The 24154-nt window shown below is 36.9% G+C and overlaps 2 protein-coding genes across 4 annotated transcripts; one reads left to right on the top strand and one right to left on the bottom strand.

Annotated features, from left to right (window-relative positions):
• Positions 1-9603: 9603 nt before the first annotated feature.
• Positions 9604-12264, top strand: LOC110868931 (tyrosine-specific transport protein). 2 transcript variants are annotated; one of them, XM_022118214.2, is made up of 8 exons: positions 9604-9881; positions 9978-10179; positions 10350-10743; positions 10938-11075; positions 11323-11482; positions 11551-11701; positions 11781-11912; positions 11986-12264. In XM_022118214.2, the coding sequence occupies exons 1-8, from the start codon at positions 9727-9729 to the stop codon at positions 12175-12177; spliced, it is 1524 nt and encodes a 507-aa protein (XP_021973906.1). In that variant the 5' UTR covers positions 9604-9726; the 3' UTR covers positions 12178-12264. The 2 variants fall into 2 exon arrangements, with proteins under 2 accessions (XP_021973906.1, XP_021973910.1); XM_022118218.2 differs by having other exon boundaries at positions 9606-9881; positions 9981-10179.
• LOC110868914 (protein disulfide isomerase-like 1-4) lies at positions 9939-18757 on the bottom strand. 2 transcript variants are annotated; one of them, XM_022118195.2, is made up of 13 exons: positions 18176-18757; positions 17618-17747; positions 16351-16516; positions 15833-15951; positions 15571-15651; positions 15234-15320; positions 15079-15153; positions 14927-14995; positions 14177-14257; positions 13943-14077; positions 13804-13860; positions 13372-13543; positions 9939-10174 (listed from the first exon to the last, which is right to left on the bottom strand). In XM_022118195.2, exons 1-12 carry the CDS (start codon positions 18715-18717, stop codon positions 13373-13375), a joined length of 1713 nt encoding a protein of 570 aa, XP_021973887.1. In that variant the 5' UTR covers positions 18718-18757; the 3' UTR covers positions 9939-10174; position 13372. The 2 variants fall into 2 exon arrangements, with proteins under 2 accessions (XP_021973887.1, XP_021973879.1); XM_022118187.2 differs by lacking the exon at positions 9939-10174 and having other exon boundaries at positions 13183-13543.
• Positions 18758-24154: the final 5397 nt, after the last annotated feature.

Raw genomic sequence — 24154 nt, 5'->3', positions numbered from 1 at the left:
TTTTCGTTCCTCTCAATAAACAGGATTTACGAAAGTATGATTTTTTTATACTATCCTTAAAAACTTCCCCTTGCAAATCTACCTTGATGTTCTCCAAAATTTGGTACTTTTCAAAACTTTCAAACTTCCCAAGTTTCAATTCTTAATGATCACCTTTATGCCAAAAACTCTTTCAAGCCTTCCTCTTGAATAAATTTCGGGACGAAATTTCCTAAAGGAGGGGAGACTGTAACGCCCTGCGTTTTCAAACATCCTACATTTAGAAACCTTAGGTGAAATTCTATCTTTGGAAATCTTGTGTTCTTATAACCATTCTTTCATCGTAATCGTTGTAAAATACGGAACTTGCTTCGTAAATAAAGCTTGTACATTACACTTTTTACCTAGTTAAATCATGTTTTATTTCATATTTCACCTTGTTACAAGTTAGGGGAAACATTGTTGCACATTATTACACAACTTAACTAACAAAATTACTCATTATAATGTTTTAAAAAAATAAAAAAATAAAGAAATATGGCAGCCCCAATTCAGCAAAATTCAGCCCATATAGTTGGGTTTTGTGGGCTAGTTTCAAGGTGTAACCCCTTCTAAACACTTCCAAAGCCCAACCCATTGAAACCCTAATCCTTCCCCCTATAAATACCACTTATAACCAGCCTCCCTACCACTTTTGCAACCCTAAAAACTCACAAAACATCCACCAAACCGTAGCTGAAAGTAAGGGTTCGAGTAGATTGACACCCCTTCACGAAAATGAGCATAACTCACTCAATTCTTATCCGATTCACTCGATTCTTTTTCCTACTTGCTTGTATAATCATGGGGTTCGATTCCTAGACTTCTCCTTGGAGAAATCAGACCTGGAAATGCCCCGAAATAGTCCATAAACTTTCTGTTTGTTTTTATGTTCATCAAAAACTTGTTTAAACCTATGCAACTTGTGTCTAACACATCTCATACCTATGTCCTAATGCTTACAACTTATCCCATGGTTGGTTAAGCTTAAAAACAAGGTTGAGACATTTAAAATCAGAGGATTAAACCTCATAAACTTGGTGTTTTGTTTAGGGTTTTTAACCCACAAGTCATGTCAAACTTTGTCTTTGATACATGAGTGATTATGGAACAACTTGGGTTGTCCAAACATACAATCCTCACATGATTTGATGATTTCTCTTAGTTAGTGTGTATATTTCTTATTCTTTATTGTATGTTCATGACCCTCCTTGGTTGTTTTTTTTTTACATCAAGTGTAGTGGTGAACACATAGAGGTGCCTAAATGGAAGACTTGATCTTCCTACCTCCTACATGACTTCTATGACATTTAGAGGTACCAAAATGAAGATTTTAATCTTCTACCTCATGCTTGAACTATTGGACATATATTATATAACCTAAATATATTATTCGAATAATCGAATCTTTGATGATGAACTAGTGTTCATATGTCGGGGTACTAGATTACATCATCCTAGACTATGATAACTTGTCATGATTCTAATGGAACCTTGTTCCATGAAAACATCTAAACTCCTTCGAGTTTCCTAGTGTCAAGAACAAGCATCATATGTACTAAATGATTATTTTCCATGTTATTCTCATATCTTATTTTTATGTTGTTTTAAACACCGAATCTCGACTCTAAACATACTTGAACCTTAACCCTTATACATTCGGACTCTAAATCTCTACTCGTCAACAATTGGATAATCGGAAAACATATGCAAACTTTGTGAGTATACTCGTACTTTTCCCCTTTTTACTTTTACCACTTTTGGGGTGTAACATGTTTACCTATTGAAACTTACACATGAACTTTTGTCTAAACACATGAACATTCCTATAACAATGCTTGTATATGCGATGGCTTGATACTTTAAATTTGGGTGATTCTTATGTGTTGAATTTATCATTAACTTCGTACGAGCCAAACCGTGACATATGTAGCGCTATAGGATTAACGACCCGCCTCTACTGAAACTTTGGTTATGTCATGAGCAAGTTGCGTTTTCTTGGTTTGATATGTTATACACATGCCATATTTAATGTTTATCTTGAATCGCATGCTTGCTATGAGGAATTGTTCACACTTTTATCTTATGCTATGTATGTACCAAACTTGTATACTCGCCTTTGCTTTTGCATTGAATTATTTTAAACATGTTACAGGTTGATGAGGACGATGCTAAGAAAAGAATTAGCGTTGATGCCTAGATACACATATAGACGTTAGGGTTTAATATGTTGTATCAAATTTTGTTATGTTATCATGTTGTTTCGTTAAACTTGTTGTATTTGAATTTCTTGTAATGTTGACTATTTGAAGTTATGAAATGAAATGAAATTTGGATTTTCTAAATATTGTCACAAATAGCGTTATGATGTCTCTAGCAATCTTCACACTTCGTCTCATCCCGATGTTTCCGCCATTGGTTGGGGTGTGACAGCTATGATTTTTATGTACATGAAAACTAGGGTTCATGGATAGTGTGATTATGAAGTTTATTTAGATTTACATGTGATGTAACTGTTTGTGTGATGATTGAATCATTGGTTATGAGAAGTTAGTATGATTGCTATACGTGAATTTAGATGGTGATAACCGCGAGACTTAATATGCGTGGGATGTTGTCATAGAGTTCATGTTGTTGAAAGTTGTGATTCGTGGATATATGTAGTGTTTTATTGATTGGTTTGATGTTATGCAAGAACAAGGGATTTCATGTTAATTAGTGATGATTCTTGATTAAGGGAATAATTAGGAAACATAAGAATTGATGAGTGATTCCATGATTTGATCGAATAAATGATGAATTGGAAACTGTTAGAATGATTTGGTTGATCTCCTAAATTTGTGGTAACTATGTAACCGAATAGGGGATGGATGAATCGCACAAGGGGCTTGGTCGTACAAGTCCCTAATCGTATAACTGATCAGAACCGCACAAGTCTTGTGGATCTCACAAGGTCTTTGGGCCAGTAACAGATTGGGCCGGGTACTTGGTTAAATCACACAAGTGACTGGGCTGCGGCCCAGTACGGATCGCACAAGGGAGAGCAGTCGCACAAGCCGGATGGGCTTTGTGCACTGTTGGGCCGGTTTGCTTCTAAATCGCACAAGGTATCCGGGTCGCACAAGATAAGGGGGGCCGAATGCCTGGGCCATATGTGACAATGTTTGGATGACTAGGACTGTTAAGTGGAAATTGTTATTGTGTTGCATGCTACGTGTATCGGTTACGAGCTATGTGATATATCTATTAAATACGTGTTCGATAATAAACGAAACTGATTAGATTGATAACCATGATTAGGACGGGGTTGGTAGATCAGATGTGAACCAGTAAATCACATTACCGAGCAATCCAAGGTGAGTTCACTGCTCTTTTCCAAGCATGCATCCCGGGAAGGGATATCGGGTAACGTTTCAGGGAGGAATGTTAGGTTAATGGGATGTTGGTTATTACTCAGTTTCTATCATATAAGACCCCTTACATCTACCGATAGTTGCTGGGAAGGCAACGAGGTATTTAGTTGATAGCGCTACTAAGATTGGCACCCTCACACCGTGCCGGAAAGGACGGGCGTGAACTAATTACCTTGACCACTTGATCAATGATTTGATAGAGGCATTGGGGTTTAGGCAAACACATCTAGTAGCCACTCACGGTAATCGAGTTAATAACAACATCAAAACAAAACGTTGAACTATTTTGAACACACATCTGGTAACTAAATGCGTTAACAAAACTTTGAACTCACCAGCGTCGTCTGACACACTTGTCTGCATGCTTGCAGGTCGTTAGATTTCTGACTATGGACTTGCTATCTGGGAGCACTGGAGTGGCCATGGATCGAAACTCTTGGATACTCGCCTCATTGATTATGAACATATGATTTGTAACATTTGAATTACTTTTTATATTATGCTTCCGCTGAATACTTATTTTGGTTTAACTTATGTCTTGGATTGATGTTTTGAAATGAATGGAATGTTTTATTAAATATTACGCGTAGTTCAGTGTGATTGGTGGCTTGGATCCTGGTACGTCACACGTCCTGCGGTGATTCCGCATATGGCATTTTGGGGGTGTGACAAAGAGCCACACAGGATTACAACTGTATCCCTCTAGAAGGCTCTATCATGCACCACCATTTGGTTATAACCGAATGGCCACGTGGCATCATCCCAGGCTCCCTCAAGGTCACGATGATGGCACGAAATTGAAGGAAGATCTACACTTACCCACTTTCCACGTGGCAACACCCTAACCGTTGAGCGAGATCACGATCAGTGTGCATACACACTCGTTAGCGATTAACGGAAGGGAAAAATAACCACTCACGAAAAAGCACTTTCCGTCAACTTTTCATCGACAAATTTTCCCGCCCAAACTTTGGCTATAAATAGAATGATAATTCAGGTATAATTCTTAAGTTACATTCGCTTCACTTTCACTTCTTCTTCTTCTTCTTCATCAAACCCTGTACTTATTCTCACGCCGGAGGGTGGTCATGGAGAGAACCTCCATTCTCCTCGTGGCGAGTCTAACGGCTGTTGTTTTGCAGTGATTGCTAGAGGAAGAAGATCATTCACCCTCGAATCGGTCGAGGAGATTTAACCCCTTTATGCAGATTCAAACCCCCTGGTTCAGTTGATTCCAGTCAATTAAACCAGTTTTTCTTCATTGGCGCCCAACAGGGCGGCTCGGGCCTTATCCTCAGAAGCTTTCTTCTTGGACACTTTAAAAGCAGCTCATTCCTTATGCATGCTATGCCATTCACGCGTTATACGGTGCGTAGTGAATGTATATGTAGCAGCCTCTTCAAGGTAGGCATGATAAGTCTGCTCATGAGGACGCCCCTCTTGGAACTTAATTTCCCCAGGAGTAAAGGTTCCTTGCAACCACTCACGGCACACATGCCAATCAGAGAAACTATCCCCTTTATTCAACTTCCACACCGGCGCATGAACTTCATCCGCCTGTTTCTCCGAATAGCATCTGTAATAATAATCCCCTAGAGTTTCACCGGGCGGATAGGAGAATTTTCATCAGCTTGAATAAAAGAACCCTGGTCTCCACAAGGATTCTTCTCGATATTCTCAGGGACAGAACCAAAAGCCACGGAAGGAGAAGTTGTTATAGGAATCTCTTGAGCAGATTTTCCTTTCTCCGGGTCCCGCGCAACAAATTCAGGAGACTGTGGATGCCCAGCATCAACATCCACAGCCTCCGGGCTAGTAACTTTCTCCGATTCCACAGCAACATCAGCAGGTTTTTCAACCTCAGGGTTCTCTGCCCCAGCAGTATTCTCCGCCTCATTATCACCAGTAGCTTTAGTGCTCTCTAACTGCTCGCTAATCGGGGCGCGAGGAGGAGAGGGCGGAAGATCCTCATTAAACACGGATGATGGCTCCGCCTGAACAGGAGAATTTGGCTTTTCTGCAGAAACAAAAATATATATTACAAACATTCAATACGCATAAAAGGTAAACAAAGAGAAACACCTACCAAGAACCGGTTTCGCAATAAAGGCATCAAGATTGCCTCTTCTGGTGATTTTCTTCTTCTAAACCTTCTTGGCAGGCTGACCTTCAGCCTCAGCATCAGTTTGTTTTCTCTTTCCCGCTTTCTTCCTCAACAAATGCTCAAGACTTGACTCTCTAAATCAATAAGGTCATCAGGATTTGACGGAGGGATGTCGGCAGTATCCCTAGGTTCCGGCTTAGGTTTCCTCACAACTGCAGGCGCAAGACCCTCCAATGAGTCAGATACCACCACATAATCATACCAGGAGTCAGAGGAATGGCGCATACCTTTCTTCTCTACTCTCACATTTTTGGCTTTGGAAGATTGAGCTTTCTCCACATCACTCTTTTTTGGCGCAGCAGTGGCAGCAGGCGCGCGTTTTTTCTTTTCAAGACCTATGCCCAGGTTAGACACATCACCTACTAAAAAACACAAAGCTTGCAAAAGTTATTCAAACGCGCAAAAGCAGCAAAAAACAGTATTACAATTATAGTAAAATTACCAGCGCCAGTTGCGGGTTGCGCGGCCAAATCCTCAACCCGCGGAAGAACAAAATTCTTCACAATCCGAAGATACCAAAGATCCTCGTCAGCTTTTTTGGGAACAGTGGCCATCTTCCTACCTTCTCTCTCAAAAGCAACAACATACAAAGAAACGACTGCAAAAGAGAGAAGCGTAGACAAAAAAAAAAAGAAAAGAAAAACAACAACAACACAACGCAAGAAAGGGAAACAAACAGGGCAAACCCCAAATCTTACTTTTAGCATCTTCCATATACACTGGCTTCTCCTCCCGATTCATCCGCCAGTTAAGACTCATACTATCACCAACTAGATCTTTCTCCAGCAGAGCAATTGACGGAACATCCTTCAAATCCTAGTACCAATTCTCGGAAAAGGGAGTTTGAATGGTCTCGGTTGGAACATTCTCTTTTCCCCTAAAAGTCATCTTCATCGGAATCACCCCAACTTTACTAAAGAAGAACTTTTGTTTCCAGACATGAAACGACTTTGGGGGTTGCAGCAAGATCTTCTTCGCAGATGCCCTTTGCATAAACGAGTAGAACCCCTGGGAACAGTGCATCTGATGAAACACCCGGAAACGGATAAGCGTCAGATCGATATGCATTGTACGGCAGACAAAATAAAAATGACGAACCCTAACCATCCCAATAGGGTGCATCTGGGAAATATGGAACTTGTAATACGAAAGAACGTCAAGAAAGAATTTCGTTGCAGGCAATCGAAAATTGCTTGCAGAGAAAAATCCCAAAATAAAGTGATATACCCAGCTGGGGCATCCGCCGCCGTCTGACCCTTATCAGGGTATCGAGCGTCCCAACTATCAGGGAACTTGAAGTTTCGAACCAAACCATCGAAGGTTTCTTTAGACCACTTCAATGGTGGAAGACCAACAGCTATTTCTTCAGAAGAATCTTCGTGATGGTCTCTGGTTGACATAGAGAGGAAAATAACAAATTCTTTCAAAAAACTGACAAGGAAGACGAAGAAGAAAGGGTTTTCAAATGGCAATGATTGACGAGAATAAGCAATTGGAAGATTTATATACCCACCGCCATAAATAACCTAGATAACTGCAACACCACCTTTTTCGGTGTTGGCACGGTTATCCAAGCATCAGGGGCGAGTGGGAATAAGCAATAACGCAAGTTCACGCGCGTGTGAGAGACAGATCAGCAACGTACCACTGACAGCGACAGCCTGTCACACGTCAACAGTCATCACTGTACCTTTTCACCTGCCTAAAGTCAAGATTTTCAAAATCAAAATCATGAGCAAAAGTATCTTCCCCAAAAAGATTCTCTAATTTCGCGCCAAAAACCCTACAGCAAAAAGCACCCATCTCTCATAATCCAGTGCTCCACTTATCTGCATAAGAGCAACACTAGACTGGGGGACTTGAAGGGGTAAGGTCCCAAAAACCTTGCACATATGCTTGAGACCATACCACAACCTCGTCTTTAATCCTTATTTAATAGACCTTGCGCAGTCGCGCACTGGTTCTACAAAAAAGAACTTAGAACGAAAACAATGTTCAACATCTGCGCGCCAAAAGGAAACTAACAAATCCTTGCGCCGACCTCCATAGCAGATAGGATAAAAATCCTAGCAAACACTTCCGCATAAATAATATCCAGACTTGGATAAAAGTAACTTCTCTATTACCACAAAATTAACGTGAATAAGAGCCACACAGGATTACAGCTGTATCCCTCTAGAAGGCTCCATCATGCACCACCATTCGGTTATAACCGAATGGCCACATGGCATCATCCCAGGCTCCCTCAAGGTCACGATGATGGCACGAAATTGAAGCGAGATCTACACTTGCCCACTTTCCACGTGGCAACACCCTAACCGTTGATCGAGATCACGATACGTATGCATACACACTCGTTAGCGAGTAACGGAAGGGAGAAATAACCGCTCACGGAAAATCACTTTTCGTCAACTTTTCATCAACAAATTTTCCCGCCCAAACTTCGGCTATAAATAGAAGGATAATTCAGGTATAATTCTTAAGTTACATTCGCTTCACTTTCACTTCTTCTTCTTCATCAAACCCTGTACTTATTCTCACGCCGGAGGGTGGTCACGGAGAGAACCTCCATTCTCCCCGTGGGAAGTCTAACGACTGTTGTTTTGCAGTGATTGCTAGAGGAAGAGGATCATTCACCCTCGAATCGGACGAGGAGATTTAACCCCTTTTATGCAGATTCAACCCCCCTGGTTCAGTTGATTCCGGTCAATTAAACCAGTGTTTCTTCAAACACTAATATTAATTATAAAAAAAACTCATATTATTAAGATTAGGTGTACAGGACAAGATTGGGCATCTAGGGCTGTTTAAAAGACTGTTATACCCCTGAGTTAGGGCTACACTGGGGGCATCACATGGCTAAAATGGTCTTTCGGGCCACACTAGACGCCCAGTGTTAGCCTGTACGCGGCGTATATTTATAGTATCGTATCGTATACGAGGGGTCCCATGCGCCACGTATTGCGTGGCATATATGGGGCATGAGTCATATACAAGACCTATACGAGGGGTTATATACGCCACGGATAGGCATGTACGCGACGTATAGGAGCAGCCAAATGAGAACTGACATGAGTCAGACACTCAGTTTGATGTAACCCTATACCCCCCCCCCTCCCGATATAGACCTATACGAGGCAGATGGTGTGTGTGGATAGTTTGAGCCTTGAATAAACCTGATTTTATAAAGGTGGAGGGGACACCTTACCCCACTACCCAATGCTACTCTATAAAACTTTAAAACATCCACCATCCAATAACATTGTGTCACCTAGCTCAACCCTTTACCCACTACCTTTTCTCTCTTTACCTACACACACGTCCGAGGATGGAAACCCCATCACCTAGCTCGATCCCCTTACTCAGAGGTGAGGGGGCGGTGGCAGCTTACCCGATCCTATGTGGACTTACCCTGGGGTGGCTAGCACCCCCAATTTTTTTATGATTCGTTTCAACCAATATACTTTTTTTGTCATAATCCATTTTGACCCAAAACAAATTAACCTATTTTTTACAAAAAGGATCATCTTAACCCGACCTGCTCGTTTTACCAGGAATAGTTACAAATCATAATAAATAAACATAGAGGTTGAGATACTAAAGCAATAGGAACTAGGGATGAGCATGGTACCCGTTCGGTACTAAAATGGTACCGGTACCGAAAAACGGGAAAAGTGGGTACCGGTACCGATACCGAATACACCGGTTTGTTACCGTACGTACCAGTACTTACCGGTGTTTTACCCGTAAATACCGGTACGATACCGGTACCAAAAAATGAAGAAAGTGGGTATCGGTACCGAATATAACTGGTAGAATACCGGTTCGGTATCAGTTCGATACCGATATCTGGTACCAAATATTCATCCCTAACAGAAACTGTTTAAGCTAGATATCTAGCATGGGACCCTATCCTGTAGGCAACCAATACAAAAGATCACGTTTTTACGATGAATCCACAAAATATCAATGTATGTTAAATCCAGATCTTAAATTGACAAACCCAGATGCATACACAACACTTGATGCACCACTTACAACATTTCACAAACCGTTGCAAAAAGTCAAAAGATTGATTGACTTCCCAATATTTGGCAAAACCTGCACCTTCATCTCCAATTCTAATTCTCTATGTGTGTCACAATTATGCAGATTCAGTATATTCCTTCTTCTTCCTCCTTCCATCACATTAACACCCATCGTAACCCTATAATCAATTCATCATGGACTTATGGATCTCATCAAACACGAACTGCAACCCCATTTTACCGCCACAGATCCAACATGTACGTATGAAATTCCTCTGTTTATGTGTATGTAAAAAGTTTTAAAAAAAAAAAAGATTTTCTTGATTATTTTTATTTATTTATTTTCTTGAATAGCAGTTACCATTATGCATATACCACATGTCAATTTCAAGGAGAAAATTCACAACTAAAAGGAACTTTAAAGAAACAGAGTAAAGTGGATCCGATTGCAGTTTCCGGTACCAAAAAGGGTACTGTCGCCGGAGCGGTGGCTCTGATCATCGGAACAAGTATCGGCACCGGAATTCTTGCTCTTCCCCAGAAAACTTCCCCTGTGGTAAAATATTATTATTATTATTATTAGATAAACGAAAACAAAATATGTTGAAAAGTAATTATAATTATAAAAACAAAACAAAACAAAATAAAATGTAAAAAGGTAGTATAGAAGTTTATTATCTTTAATATAAAATATTATAATGTAAAGCCGTTGACTTTGTTAAATAGGGGCTGGTTCCAAGTTCAATATCATTGACTTTGTGTTGGGGATTTCTCTTGATTGAAGCATTGTTACTAGTGGAAATCAATGTGGGACTTCTTAAAAAGAAGAAAAAGAGAGTGGGCAATGAGAATGAACTTGAAGTGATTTCCATTAGAACCATGGCTCAAGAGACACTAGGGGAACTTGGTGGAACTTTAGCCACTTTGACCTATGTGTTCTTGGGGTACACTTCAATCATTGCTTATGCTGCAAAATCTGGTGAAATTCTTTACCATTTGATTAACATTCCGGAATCGCTTTCCGGGGTTTTCTTCACATTGCTGTTTGCGATTCTTGTATCCGTTGGAGGTACGCGCACCACGGATCGAGTGAATCAGGTTCTTACAGTCTCCATGATAGGTATTGATACCTGTTTTTTCGCTTCGAACTGTAAATTTTATATGTGCTGACCCCCCCCCCCCCCCCCCTATTGTTTAAACTTCCGGCCTCCCTATTTAAAAGTTCAAGATCCGCCACTGGATATCATTTTTTTACTTCCAAAAGGTCAAAATTTTTGAAGCAAGTTCTCACAGTGGTTATGTGATCTGCAACAGGGTTGTTAGTGGGAATTGAGGTTCTAGCAATCTTGCTTGGAGGGTGGTCAGGGTTTGAGGGCAATGGTGATTGGACAAAAGTTCCGGCGACTGTTCCGGTAATGATATTTTCTTTGGTTTATCATGATCTAGCTCCAGGTAATTACCTACAGTCAGCTCTACATGCTTTGACTTCATATTCAGTCATTAGGATTATATGACTCATTATATGAAATGTTTATGGAAAATTTGATTCACTCTTAAGTAATGTCAACTCTACAAGTATTACAGTAGTAATCCAAGGATTAAACTTTAACAGTTATTTTGATTTTTGACCATTTTTAATACCTAAAGTCAACCAACATGTTCTTCACTTCAAACTTGGTCAAATTATGATAACTTTCAGTTCTTTGCGCGTATTTGGGAGGTGATATCGGACGTATACGGACCTCAGTTATTCTTGGCAGCGTTGTACCTTTGATAGGCCTCTTGGTGTGGAACGCTATAGCTCTTAGTTTCTCGAGCCACGCCGAATCACTCATTGATCCTGTCGAGTTGCTTATGAGGTAATGATAAAGCATTTGACTTGAAGTTGACGCCGTTTCGTTATTATGATCTTGAGACTGTAAATCAGGCAAAAATGGAATGGAGGTGAGATTATGGTAGAGGCATTTTCACTTCTAGCAGTAGGAACATCACTAATAGGGACTCTTTTAAGCTTCTCTCAATTTTTTAGAGAGCAAATAGTCAACAATTTGACTTGGGATTCTTCTTCACTATCACAGGCAAAGTCAACTATTTACCATTTATAACCAAAACTACGCATTTTTACTGTCAAGCTCAAATCTTAAACTTTCCTTGCAGAAATCAAGAATGGTAGAAAAATGGTGGGTGAGAAACAGAACAGGTTTCACCGCCACAGCTATGGTCGTTGGTCCTTCTCTTTTCGTATCCACTACTGTTCCAGACGCGTTCTCTTCCGCTACAGACATTGCTGTAAGCACGCGTGTGTGTGTGTGTTTTGTGGAGGTATACTAGTGTGTTTTTTGATTGGGTGTTATCCAAACAGGGAGGGTATTGCATGACGATGTTGTACGGAGTACTTCCACCGGCAATGGCATGGGCTATGCATACTGCAGAGAAAAATGATGGTCGAAAAGGGATATCAAGAGCCAAACCGATCTTACTCGGGGTAGGATTATTCGCTTGTGGGATCATTTTGGATCAGATGTTTCAAGATATCTCAATCTTTCACTCCTAAAGAGGAATTTGGTAATTAGAATAGTGTTGGTTTTGTATATAGTCCCTTATTTACACATAATAGTATATTTAATTATTTATATGCTAATATGCTCGAATTTGTTGGCCTTTTGACTGGCTTTGATTATATATAATATTTATATGAAAAGAATATAAGCAACTTTTAATTGTTCAAAAATATAAATTAAATCCACAAATATGCAAATTTATATAATAATCACGTTAACAAACGTCTCCCACAATGAGATTTTTATTTTTCCTCTAGCGAAGACAAAGCTTTGAATTCAAATGACAGGAAACAATAACAGTTTTCGGTCTATCAAAAGAATTAAAGCGATTACGTATGGAGATCTTGCAGCTAATACACCAATACGTTCAGGCTGGATATTGCTCCGACGATTCATGTACACCATTGTAGACAACCCAACCACACACGCACCAACCAATACTCCAATCACGATCCTCGCCTTTTGCAGCCTGCTCGGTCCAGAAGACCCACCACCGCTGTCCTGTGGCACCACATTGCCGCCACCGCCAGTCGGAGTAGGCAGCACTGTTGGGGGTGGTGGTTGCGATGAACCAGGAGCCGTGTTTGTGTGTGGCGAAGGTGCAGGGGCTATAGCCTGGACCTGGAGCATTCTCCGGTAACCATGTAAGGCAGGGAGTGATGCCACCAGCAGAACCACAAGGATGAGAAATTGTTGAAAGTGTTTTTTCATGATTGCAGCATTAAGAAATTGGTCCAAAACATGGGTTTTATATATATAAAAAAAAAAAAAAAAAAAAAAAAAAAAAAAAAAAATTGGTGATGAAAACAATAATTTCAATCACAAGAAAACAAGATGGGTGCTTTAGCACATGTAACTCTGAAAATCAGCAAACTTTGTGTGAAAGAATGGAGAAACAGTCAGTAAAAAAACATGAGAACAATACAGAATTAGCTGGACAGAAAGATTTATAAATATAGTTTTAATAATAATAAAAACATGAGAAGAACAATACAGAATTAGCTGGACAGAAAGATTTATAAATATAGTTGTAATAATAAAAATAAATATCCTACATTTCTCAAGTAACGCGCTTTTAACTTTTACATTATAAAATATGATTTAGAGTTTCTAGTTTAGACCATCTAAATTATTTAATCAGTGAAGTACATATGCTAGTTTTGAAATTATAACAGAAGATATGGAACCTCATAATTCATCCTTCAGATCTTTATTGCTGCTATCCTGAGTCGACTCGGTTTTCTGTGTTGACTCGGGTTTTTGAGTTGACTCCGGTTTTTGGAGCTTAAAAGGGATTGCGGCATGCTGCTTGAGGAACTTGTAGAAAGCTTTCACTGTTCTGTCTGTATCTACTGTGATCTGCAAAACCCAAGTTTAAAAGTTTCATAAATGCACGAGTAAAATGCCAAAATCGTCCCTGAGGTTTGGTTATATTTGCTTGTTCCATCCAAAATGACTTTTTGGTGCATTTGAGTCCTATAGGTTTGCGTTTTATTGCCATTTCCATCCAAATCACTAACTCAATTTATTTTTTATGTTAAGGTGAAGGACATTTTTGTCCTTTTGGATGGAACAAGTTTGAGATATGGTGATTTCATATGCTTTTTAACGGCACTTACCGGGTCAAAGCTCTTATTGCCAGCAGGAAAGAAAAGAAGTGTCGGGTACCCATCAGACTGGAAAAAAGATTAAAGAAAAATTAAATTATCAAGATAACAAATCATGAAATTATAAAAAAGACTTAATATTGAAAAATACCTTAGCTCGAGGGTGTTCATTTGTGGTTCCATCCATTTTGGCAATAACTAAGGAATCAATGCCACGTAGATGTTTTGCAAGTTTATTGTAAGTTGGTTCGAGTGCTTGGCAATGGCCACACCATGAAGCGTATATCTGATGTAAAAAAAGTTAGATAATTGGATCAGGATCAACAGATAAGGACACAACTATAACAGTTTGATAAAAAAAATTGCCAAAAAATAAAAGGCGTACCTCTAGAAGAACGTCCTTTGATTCATCCAAAACTATTTCATCAAAGCTGTTACCAACTACTATTTTTACATCCCCATCATTCTGAACCAAACAACAAACATGATGAAAGTTACAACCAAAGCTTACAAGATGAAGGTGTGTCTTTTTTTTTTTTTTTTAAATGTGCTTCTCAAAAATGATTGCGACATTGAATCATTAGAATTAAATGATTAGTTGTAATCAAACATGTAGGAACTAGGAATGGTGTTCAATGTGCTTTATTTTAATAAATCTCGTATCAGTTTTTTTTAAACGGTGGAATTCTATGATTATAGAACAGGGCCAACAAATGTTGTGAAAAGCCAAAAGATTATTTTAGGAACTAATATATAATAACAAAATGATTAAAATAGGTATTCTTGTAAATTATTATTTTAGTATTAGTATTTAAACTTAAAATGTAACAACTTGCATTCAATCAACTATTCAAATATTTCTTCATAAACCATTTATCAACAAAAAAAATCAATTAGTTAATCATACATAATTCAATAATAAAGCGGATGGAAAGTCTTTAAAAACGAGTGGGGTTTAAATATTTAATTATATATTTTCACCTATAATCAGTTTTGTTGTGGCTGAAAATCGATTATTTGACCCAAAATAATTAGATCATCTTAATTAAAAACATTCTATCGAAACAATAAAAATTGATTCAGAAAATTAATTTGATAACACATCCAAATATTATGTATACATTCTACAACTTACAGTCTCTGGAATTGGATCAGACTTGTAGAAGGGCTTGAGGTTGTCTTGTAGAAAATTTTCACCAAACGACTATTTAGCAAAAGAAAACATTTGAGTCAGTTATTTCATCATTTCTTTAAAAAGGTAAAAATAATATTCTTAAATGCGTGAACCTTGATGTTATTCAAAGTCAATTCATCATCCAAAAAGAACTTTCTAGAATCCTCATTTCCAGTGAAGGCAATAACCTGCATGAAAAATGTCATATGATGATCATGTTTTATATAAACCAAGGTCAGGAATGCTTAATGAAGATATGAATACTCACCCTCGGGGCATCTCCGTCAATGCCAAAGTATTCGGCAACTGGTTTACCAGCATCTTCTTCATCCATTGGAACATACACAAAAAGCACCTGCGTAACACTCAAAGAACATAAATTTGCCAATTTGAAAGGAAATATGATACAGCAGCTACAAGTGCATTTGATTGAATAAATAGTGAATGAACTTTCACATATTAACAATTGCATTTGCTATATGCTATTGCTAAGATAGAAAACGAACACTAATGAACCACTCTAAACAATATACATGATTACATGTGATTCCATTGTACAACTAGCTAATGAAAATTGCCTAGAAGTCATTAATGAATATTCTAACCTTTCCCGTAAAATCTTTTGCTGCCTCTTGGAACATGGGAAGGAACTTCTCGGTATCATTCAAAGTAGTAAAAAGGATCACCTGTCAAAGAACAAGAGGTAAAACCAACAAATTTTACTAACATATTGTATATCCATAGTTGTTTCTAGGTTATCATTTATTATATATAGTTCATGAATTCTGTGGCATATACAAAGAAAGCTCACACCACTTATAAGCAAAAACGTCAGACATTAAACGATTTAAGGAAAAAACACCCTACCTGATTCTTGATTGGGTTCTCGAATACTGAGGAAGCACTTGCACGAGTGAAGTAAATCACCAAAGGATGCCTGTTCTTATACACAAACTCTGCCACTTCTGATCTCGTGAACTGACCTCCTGTAGATAAACATTGGTTATATATATCACACTGAATGTAGCAGAGGTGGCTACATCAACCCATTTACTTATATACGAATCAGTTTTGGTTATGCTTTATCCTAATGGTACGAATGGGTTAAATAAAAACATAGCTAAAAGAGATGTTTCAAATCGTCAAATAGGTGAAGTCACCCACCGTGTATCCTTTAAAAAAATTAGGTTATTACTGTAAAATTAGGTTATTACTATAAAATCATAATCTTTGTAACCATATTTAATTAATGTGTTAACTATTTATTTAAAGAACAAGTCAACCCAATCAGACTTGTTTTGATCCATACCCAATCCATCCGACCCGCCCGTCTTGCCACCTCCAAAATCTAATGACTAGAAAAAGATAATGACAAGAGAACTGACCAAAGTGGCTAACTTTTTCATCTTCATTCTTTAACAAGACCAGAGCTGGACGTTTCCCTTGTGGATTGATGTGGAAAAGCTTTGCCACATCAGCATTGGATGTTTGGTAGAAGCTTACTTCATCTTCCTGTTTTGAAGCTGCAGCAAGTTCTTCACTATCTGGACCCTACACATCATAAAATCAAAACAAATAAGGATAATAACTTAATGTCATGGTGTATATAAAACATCTCAATGGTATTGGTATTGCTTGGTGGATTGGCTTATTTGTTCTAGAAAAAATTTACATAATTGATAAATGTGCTATACCTTTGACAATCAAATAATGTACTACAACTATAACCAATTTGATATGCTTTCATCACTATTCCTCAATAAATAAATTACTATACAGTTAATATCGGTGATATATTGGTTATATCGGTCCCCTAGAAAAATATCGATCTCAAATATCGGCACCGATAATATCGGCGATATTGACCGATATTTGACTGATATAACCGATATATCACCGATATTTGACCGACAAAACCGATATATCACTGAATTATCAGTGTTAAATTGATATATATATATATATATAAATTCTGCATTATATTAAAATTACCGATATCCCACCGATATCTCACCGAGATAACCTATATCTCAAATATCGGTCCTTGACCGATATCCAATATTTTACCGCATTAACTGCATAGATAAACTAATGTATTGGTACATACAGTTATATTATACTAGCTTGATAACTACAGAATCCTGTACAAGATATCCTTTTTGGAAAAGTAAAATGTCATATCGGTTAACTGTTGTCGTCTGTTAAATATTCACAAGTGGCTGATAGTATGTTTATATCTTTGTGGTAGTCAACCCTTATCCTACTAAGATCATCTCACTAAAAAATGTTATGATCTCAAATAAGAATTAGCATCAAATCATATAAATCACAATCATACGCCGTTAAAAAACAAAAATAGTCATTAGTGATATAACATATGGTTTCAAAGTTTTGTTTTTGGAAAGATAAAAAAGCACGACAACTTCCTTTTCGGGAAGTTCAAAATAAACGTGGCATTTCCCTTATAGGTGAAGTTTCGATCAAACATCACATCTCCATTAACAGTTTATAGGTATGCTAGATATCTAACAAATTGTCAAACCCTTAACGGTGATATTCACTTTGGCATTTAGAAAGCAACAACTTTCATTTAAACTTGATGAACAATTGAAAACCCAAGACTAAAAACTTCAAGTGTGACAGATATTATACCGCCAGATTTTCAACATAACCCACAACTATGGGTGACTCGCTGGCCAATATCCGTTCAGCTTCCTCAACCGTCATTACATTGTGTAGACCGGGACCGGTCTTCTTCTTCACCCAACTCACAATTGCATCCCTATGTAACAAACCAGAAAAAACACACATTCAAAATTAGGAGATTTTTTCGCTCTTCGCTATATCACAATAACTAATAGTCCTTTGATTTACAAACATCTTTAAGAGACATGCTGATTCTTATATGTCTACCGTGTAGCCTTTCAAGAGACATGCTGAATTAGCTAACTATCTCTAACTTAAAGCACCAGATTATGTAATCAATTAAAATTATCCAGATGTACCAATTGCATTTTCTAGTAATTATTCTAACTTTCATTTATCAAATTTAGCAAAAATTAAGCTCAAAATTACTCATCACATCTACTTATCTAAACATAGAAAACGAATTGACTATTCTTCAAAGCAAAATCAAATCCACAAACAATAAAACAAATCATCAAAAAAAAAAAACAAAATCAATTCACTGAGATAGAAAAAGAGACTCACTTATTTCTGGCACCATTATAGGGCTTATGAACACCATCAACAAACAAGAACAAAGTAGGATACCCTTCAACATTATACTTCTGAGCCAACTCAGTCTCCTCACCGGCATCCACCTTCGCCAGCACCACCTCCTCCGCCTTCAACTCCGTCGCCGCCGCCGCATATTCCGGTTTCAACGCCATACAATGTCCACACCACGTCGCGTAAAACTCCACCATCACATACCTATTTTTCTCCACAAAATCACTAAAATTAGACGCCGTCAACACCACCACATCACTCTCATCGATCTCAGCTTCCAATACCGATTCAGAATCCTCGTATTCTCCCTCTCCGGTTGCGAAATCATCCAGATCATCGTAGTTCTCGAAATCGTGGTCATCGTAACCGTGGTGGTGTGATTCGGTGTCGTCGTGTTCGGCTTCTTCTAGGAAACTGAGATCTTCTTCTTCTTCGAGATCTTGAGGTTGTTTGGAGGAAGCTGTGGAGATGATTAATAGTAGGATTGATAATGAAAGTAGGAGTGATTTTGGAGCTGCCATATTGTAACGGTTTTGTGAAGTTGAAAACAGGAAGAACGGGGAAGAAGGGGTTGAATTTATGTGTGAACTGTGAAGATTGATTGTAGATCGGGCACTTCTAGTCCTTCTTGTTCTTGAATGTTTAGTTTCAGACCTTTTAGTTTAAGAAGTGTTTTATAAAGGCTAGAATATCACATATGAAATTATGGACTTTTGTCACTCATTAGTTGAATTTGATCATAATGATAAATGAACCCATCACATCTAGATCATATTGAATAAATTCTAAGGATTTCTATAAATTTTATACAAGTACAATGTATCAACTCTTATATCAAATCACTAGAGATAAAACATGAAATCCATGAACCATATATATCAAGATGTACATAAAACTTGTTATAAATTATTACAAACTTTCACACATATAAATAAAAGAACTCAAACGACATAAATTTATTTACCATACTCAATTTCAAAAGACACTAACGTAGAGGTAGGATATTATTAAAAGTGGGGTCCTTTTTTCCAAAACTTCTAACCTTATCTCGAATAATTAAAATTATAAACATGTTATAAAATGGGCTAATAAAGATACATCACCCCGAAAAATGTATAATTGAGTATGGCGCATCTTACGGGTCATATGATGAGCCGAAAAATAGTCATACGTGTCATATGATTTTGCCACTTTTCATGTTAGTCATTTACTCGTCAGTTAAATACATCATACAAGCCGCATTCTTTGGCTCTCATACTACCCATATGGCCGGCCATTTTCGCCACCCGTGTAGCAAATTTCGCCCTATCACACGACTCGTATATTCATTTTCGCCCGCTCATACAACATGTGTGACCATTTTCACCATATCAAACAACCTGTGTGACCATCTTCGTCTTATCATATGATCTGTATGACGTGTCAATGGTGTTTTGATAGTGTATCAGCACTAACATTCTAAAAGTAATGTTTGGTGTGACATTGTCTTTTGCAGTTGTAATAATTAATTAAAAATTAAAAAAACAAGATAAAGTAATTATAGGAGACTCTTATATGTTTTAATGTTTTTGCATTTAGATAATGACATTTTTCAATATCAATGATAATTTATATTTAGACAATTTTTTAATTAAGTAGTATACATAATTTCAAACAGTTACTGAAATAGGTGAAAGGGGATATAAACAAAGTAAGAATTTACAAATTTTTTGATAGCTATATAAATTTATAAATAACACCAAGGACTGAAACTGGTTCATAGCTAAAATACGAGGGAAATCACAAAGATTTGTGCTCAATTCAAGTGAGAGAGTCGGTTGCATCAGCACTTCTTTGCAGACGGCGCTTTGGACGTTACCGTTATCAACTTATCGTATTTCACCGTCCGACGTGGCGACTCGGTTTGCTTCTAATTGTCTAGTACATGCCCACTAAAAAAATAATTTACGAATAGGCATATGACACGTGGTAGATATGAGTCACAATGTCTATGAAAAATAAAAAAATGTCCCCTTTTGACTTTTGGAAGATGGAAGTGAACCAACACTTAGGTCCCGTTCCGTTACTCCGTTATCAACTTGTCATCGTCGTTAAGTCAGCCGGGTGAAGCGCGGGTTGACTTCGTTTATTCTGGTCTCAACTCTCAAGTCATTGAATTCCTTTTTTTAACGACAATTGAATTATTTTGTTGACAAAAATTAACATAGCGAGTCTGGGCCTGTATAAGAGAAAAGCCCCCACTGGCACAATAATGTAAACTGTTCAACGGTGGAGATACAATAGAAAGTTTATTTGGCTAAGAATGCTAGGAAGTGATCTTGACTATCCATTTAGTTAATCAAAAACTAAGATTAAATGATGGAAAATTAAAGGGAAAAAAAGATGCGCGTGAGTTTGTTTAGAGGCATTCTAGTCAAATCCAAGACAATAGTTTCTCTCTCCTCCAATTCCCCCCATTTTTTAAACGTTAATAATAACTCTTTCATACAACATTATTTTTTTTTTTTTTTATAAAAATTGCACAAAAAAAACGAGCGTTTTTTTATCTTTAAAACGAGTATACTATTGCTATATTTCGAAAAAAAATTGAAAACACAGTTGCGTAAAACGCAATGGGAAAAAAAAACCTAAAAATGACATTTTTCTAAAACGCAATGCACCAAAAACACAAAGAAATATCTTATTTCAAAAACGCAATAGCTAGAAAACACAAAGAAATGTGTTATTTCTAAAACGCAATAGCCTAAAAACTCAAAAGAAAGTGTAGTTTCTAAAACGCAATAGAGGTAAAACACATAAAAATGTGTTTTACCTAAAACGCAATGGACTAAAAACACTTCAATTCTTCAAAATGTGTTTTTCTAAAACGCAATGGATCAAAAAACACATAAAATGTCTTTTTTCTAAAACGCAATGGCCAAAAAACACAAACGAAAGTGTTCTTTCTAAAACGCAATAGACGGAAAACACATAAAAATGTGTTTTGCCTAAAACGCAATGGACTAAAAACACTTCAAAATGTGTTTTTCTAAAACGCAATGGATCAAAAACCATGTAAAAATGTTTTCTTTCTAAAACACAATGGCCTAAAAACACAAAAGAAAGTGTTCTTTCTAAATGCAATGGACTAAAAACACATAAAATGTGTTTTATCCTAAGTAGCACTGGAACGGGTACGGGATCAGGGTACGGGGACGATACGGGAACGAGGAACGGCAAAACTCAAAATTCCAAGATACGGGTACGGCAATAATAAATATAAAAAAATAAAAATACATTAAACAAATTCCAAAAATACTATATCTTCCAAAGGTAATTAATTATCAATAATCAAATCATTTTCAAATTCCGATTCATCTAGTGAGAGATCGGCAATTGATAGAGAATTCGAGATGATGAGACTTGAGAATTTAGATATTAGAGAAACCAAATATGATAGGTCTATTTATTTAATGGCATGTTGTGGAATTTGAAAGGATAAAAACCCTAAAAATAAATGGAAACGGGCTGGATACTTCTACCAGATATGTCCCCGACATTGGAAACGTTTAGGAAACGTCCCCGACGAGTACCCATGGTGTTTCCGTCCCCGACAAGTACCCGAGACGGGTACGGCCACATAAATGGAGTCCCCGTGCTACATAGGTTTTATCTAAAACGCAATACACTAAAAACACTTCAAAATATGTTTTTCTAAGACGCATTGGACCAAAAAACACAAAAAAAATGTATTTTTAGTAAAACGCAATGACAATTAAAATTATGATTTAATCATAAAAAACCATCTTTACTTCTCGCCAATAATAATTGCAACTGAAAAAAGAAATAAAGAAATGATATCTAAGTTATCAAATATAAAACGCAATGAAACAAAAACTATGAATTATTTTTGTAAAACCCAATTACTAAAGATTTTACTCATTTTCATAAAATGCAATAAAAAATAATTAAAAGAAAAAGGTGGAAATGATTCAAAACTCACAGGTGCTAAAACGCAACAAAGAAACAAATAAGAAAGATAAAGGTGGAAATGGTTCAAAACTCACATGTGCAGAGCATACTTTTAGAATTCAAAAAATTATACTACGATTCATCAAAAAATAAAATAAAATAAAAACAAACTCAACACTCACATGTATGACCATAAAACGCAATAAAGAAATAAAAAAGGAAAATGTGGAAATTGATTCAAAACTCACAGGCAAACGTAAAATGTGTATTTATTATTTTATTGTACCCACCTCATCTGCAAAATCCTGATCACAACTCTCATGTTTACCAATCTTACAAATTTCAAATTCATCGATTTTAAACTCATCAATATCCACGAAGATTAGTACCGCTTCACGGGTTAAAATCACTTTTTGATTTTTAGATCTAGTATTGCTTATCGGAATGTTCATCGGAAAAACGCCGTCAGAGAAAATTGAAGTGGACGCTCGTGGTGGTGGTACGGAGGTATGGCGCAAGATGGTGGTTGTGCCGCTTCTGGTGGCGTAGGGGTGGGTGGCGGAGAGGTGGTGGTGGTGGTTTTGGTGGTGGGCTGAACTATGATCTGGGGTTTTTTAGAAATAGGGTTCTGAGTTATATGACTAATTTATGTTTGACTAAAATACCATTTCCTATGTTTTTTTATCTTTGTCATGTGTCACTCTGTTATTGCTTCATATCCTTCCTAGCCAAAATAAACTTCCTATTTGATTCCCACCCAACTGTTCAAAATCTAAAACAAAACTAAGTTCAATAAAAAACATAGTTGTTAGTTGTTACAATTGTCAACTTAGTCTCGAGTGAGCACACTTGGTATTCACGAAAGCAATGTTCATGATTCATGATTAAGAAGTTTTTTGTTTAAGTCTTTGAAAGATAGTCGAGGTAAGAAGAGGTCTGTTGTTAATCAACCGTTAAGAGGCCATTGAAAAACGCACCTCTGCTTTAACGTCAGCGTGGGAGCGATAACATGTTGATGAAACTCTTCCTCTGTAAATCATTACCCACGCCATGTATTCCTAAAGAGTATCACCGGCAGATTGCTGATGAGAACTAAGGGATTTACGATAAGTGCATCTATGATTCATTAGTTAAAAGGAGAAAGATGTGTGTTTTAGGGTTTTTTGTTATGCATTTTATTTGAATATATTACTAATGCTAATTATAAATACAATCAACCAAAATGACCACATGTTTCATTTGATACGAGAGTAAAACCATCATTTTAAAATAAAAAGATGTTTTTTATATAATATCCTTATTGCAAATTCTAAAACTAAAACTATCCTTATAAATTTAGATATTTATACTCAAATATCAACTTTTGTTTCAGAATCAATAACGTATTTAGAATTGCATAATAAATTATCACTCTAAATGTGACATTTATGACGGTTATGTAACGTCTATGTGCCTCTCTTCTATGACTTATAATTATCTCTTAGGATGAAGGGGACATTAAACCAAATGGGTTGTGGTGGTGTACCCGGGGTACTCGCTCAAGCTCGCAAATACGCGGGGTTCTGAGTAACCCACCCCTTCCACCCTTATACACTATTTGCACATTTTTTTTAATTCGGTTACTATGATTCTCAATATATTATCAGTTTTACAATGAAATTGCGATCATAATCAAATTCATAACAATTAAAAGTGAGAAGCTATATAATTAAATCTTACTCTCTTTTTAGTTGGGTTGAGAAACGTAAACAACATAGTTTATTTTTATTTTTAAGATCATTAAATAAATGGATCAATGAAAATAGCGTTTTATATAAATGGATGAAAAAGAAAACTTAAATTATTTAAAGAGTTAAATGTTATTTTAGTCCATGTAGTTTGAGTGATTTAAAGAAAACTTAATGATTTTGGCAGTTTAGTTCAAATGTTTCATTTTTTTACCTGTGGGTCCAAAAAGATTTCATCTTTGTCATTTTAGTCTACTGGGTTAACTTAATCCATTTTTTT

The sequence above is a fragment of the Helianthus annuus genome, chromosome 14, assembly GCF_002127325.2.
Source record: "Helianthus annuus cultivar XRQ/B chromosome 14, HanXRQr2.0-SUNRISE, whole genome shotgun sequence".
In the NCBI taxonomy this organism is placed as follows: domain Eukaryota; kingdom Viridiplantae; phylum Streptophyta; class Magnoliopsida; order Asterales; family Asteraceae; genus Helianthus; species Helianthus annuus.
Note: the sequence above shows the minus strand (reverse complement) of the source record. Positions and strands in the feature narration are given on the sequence as shown.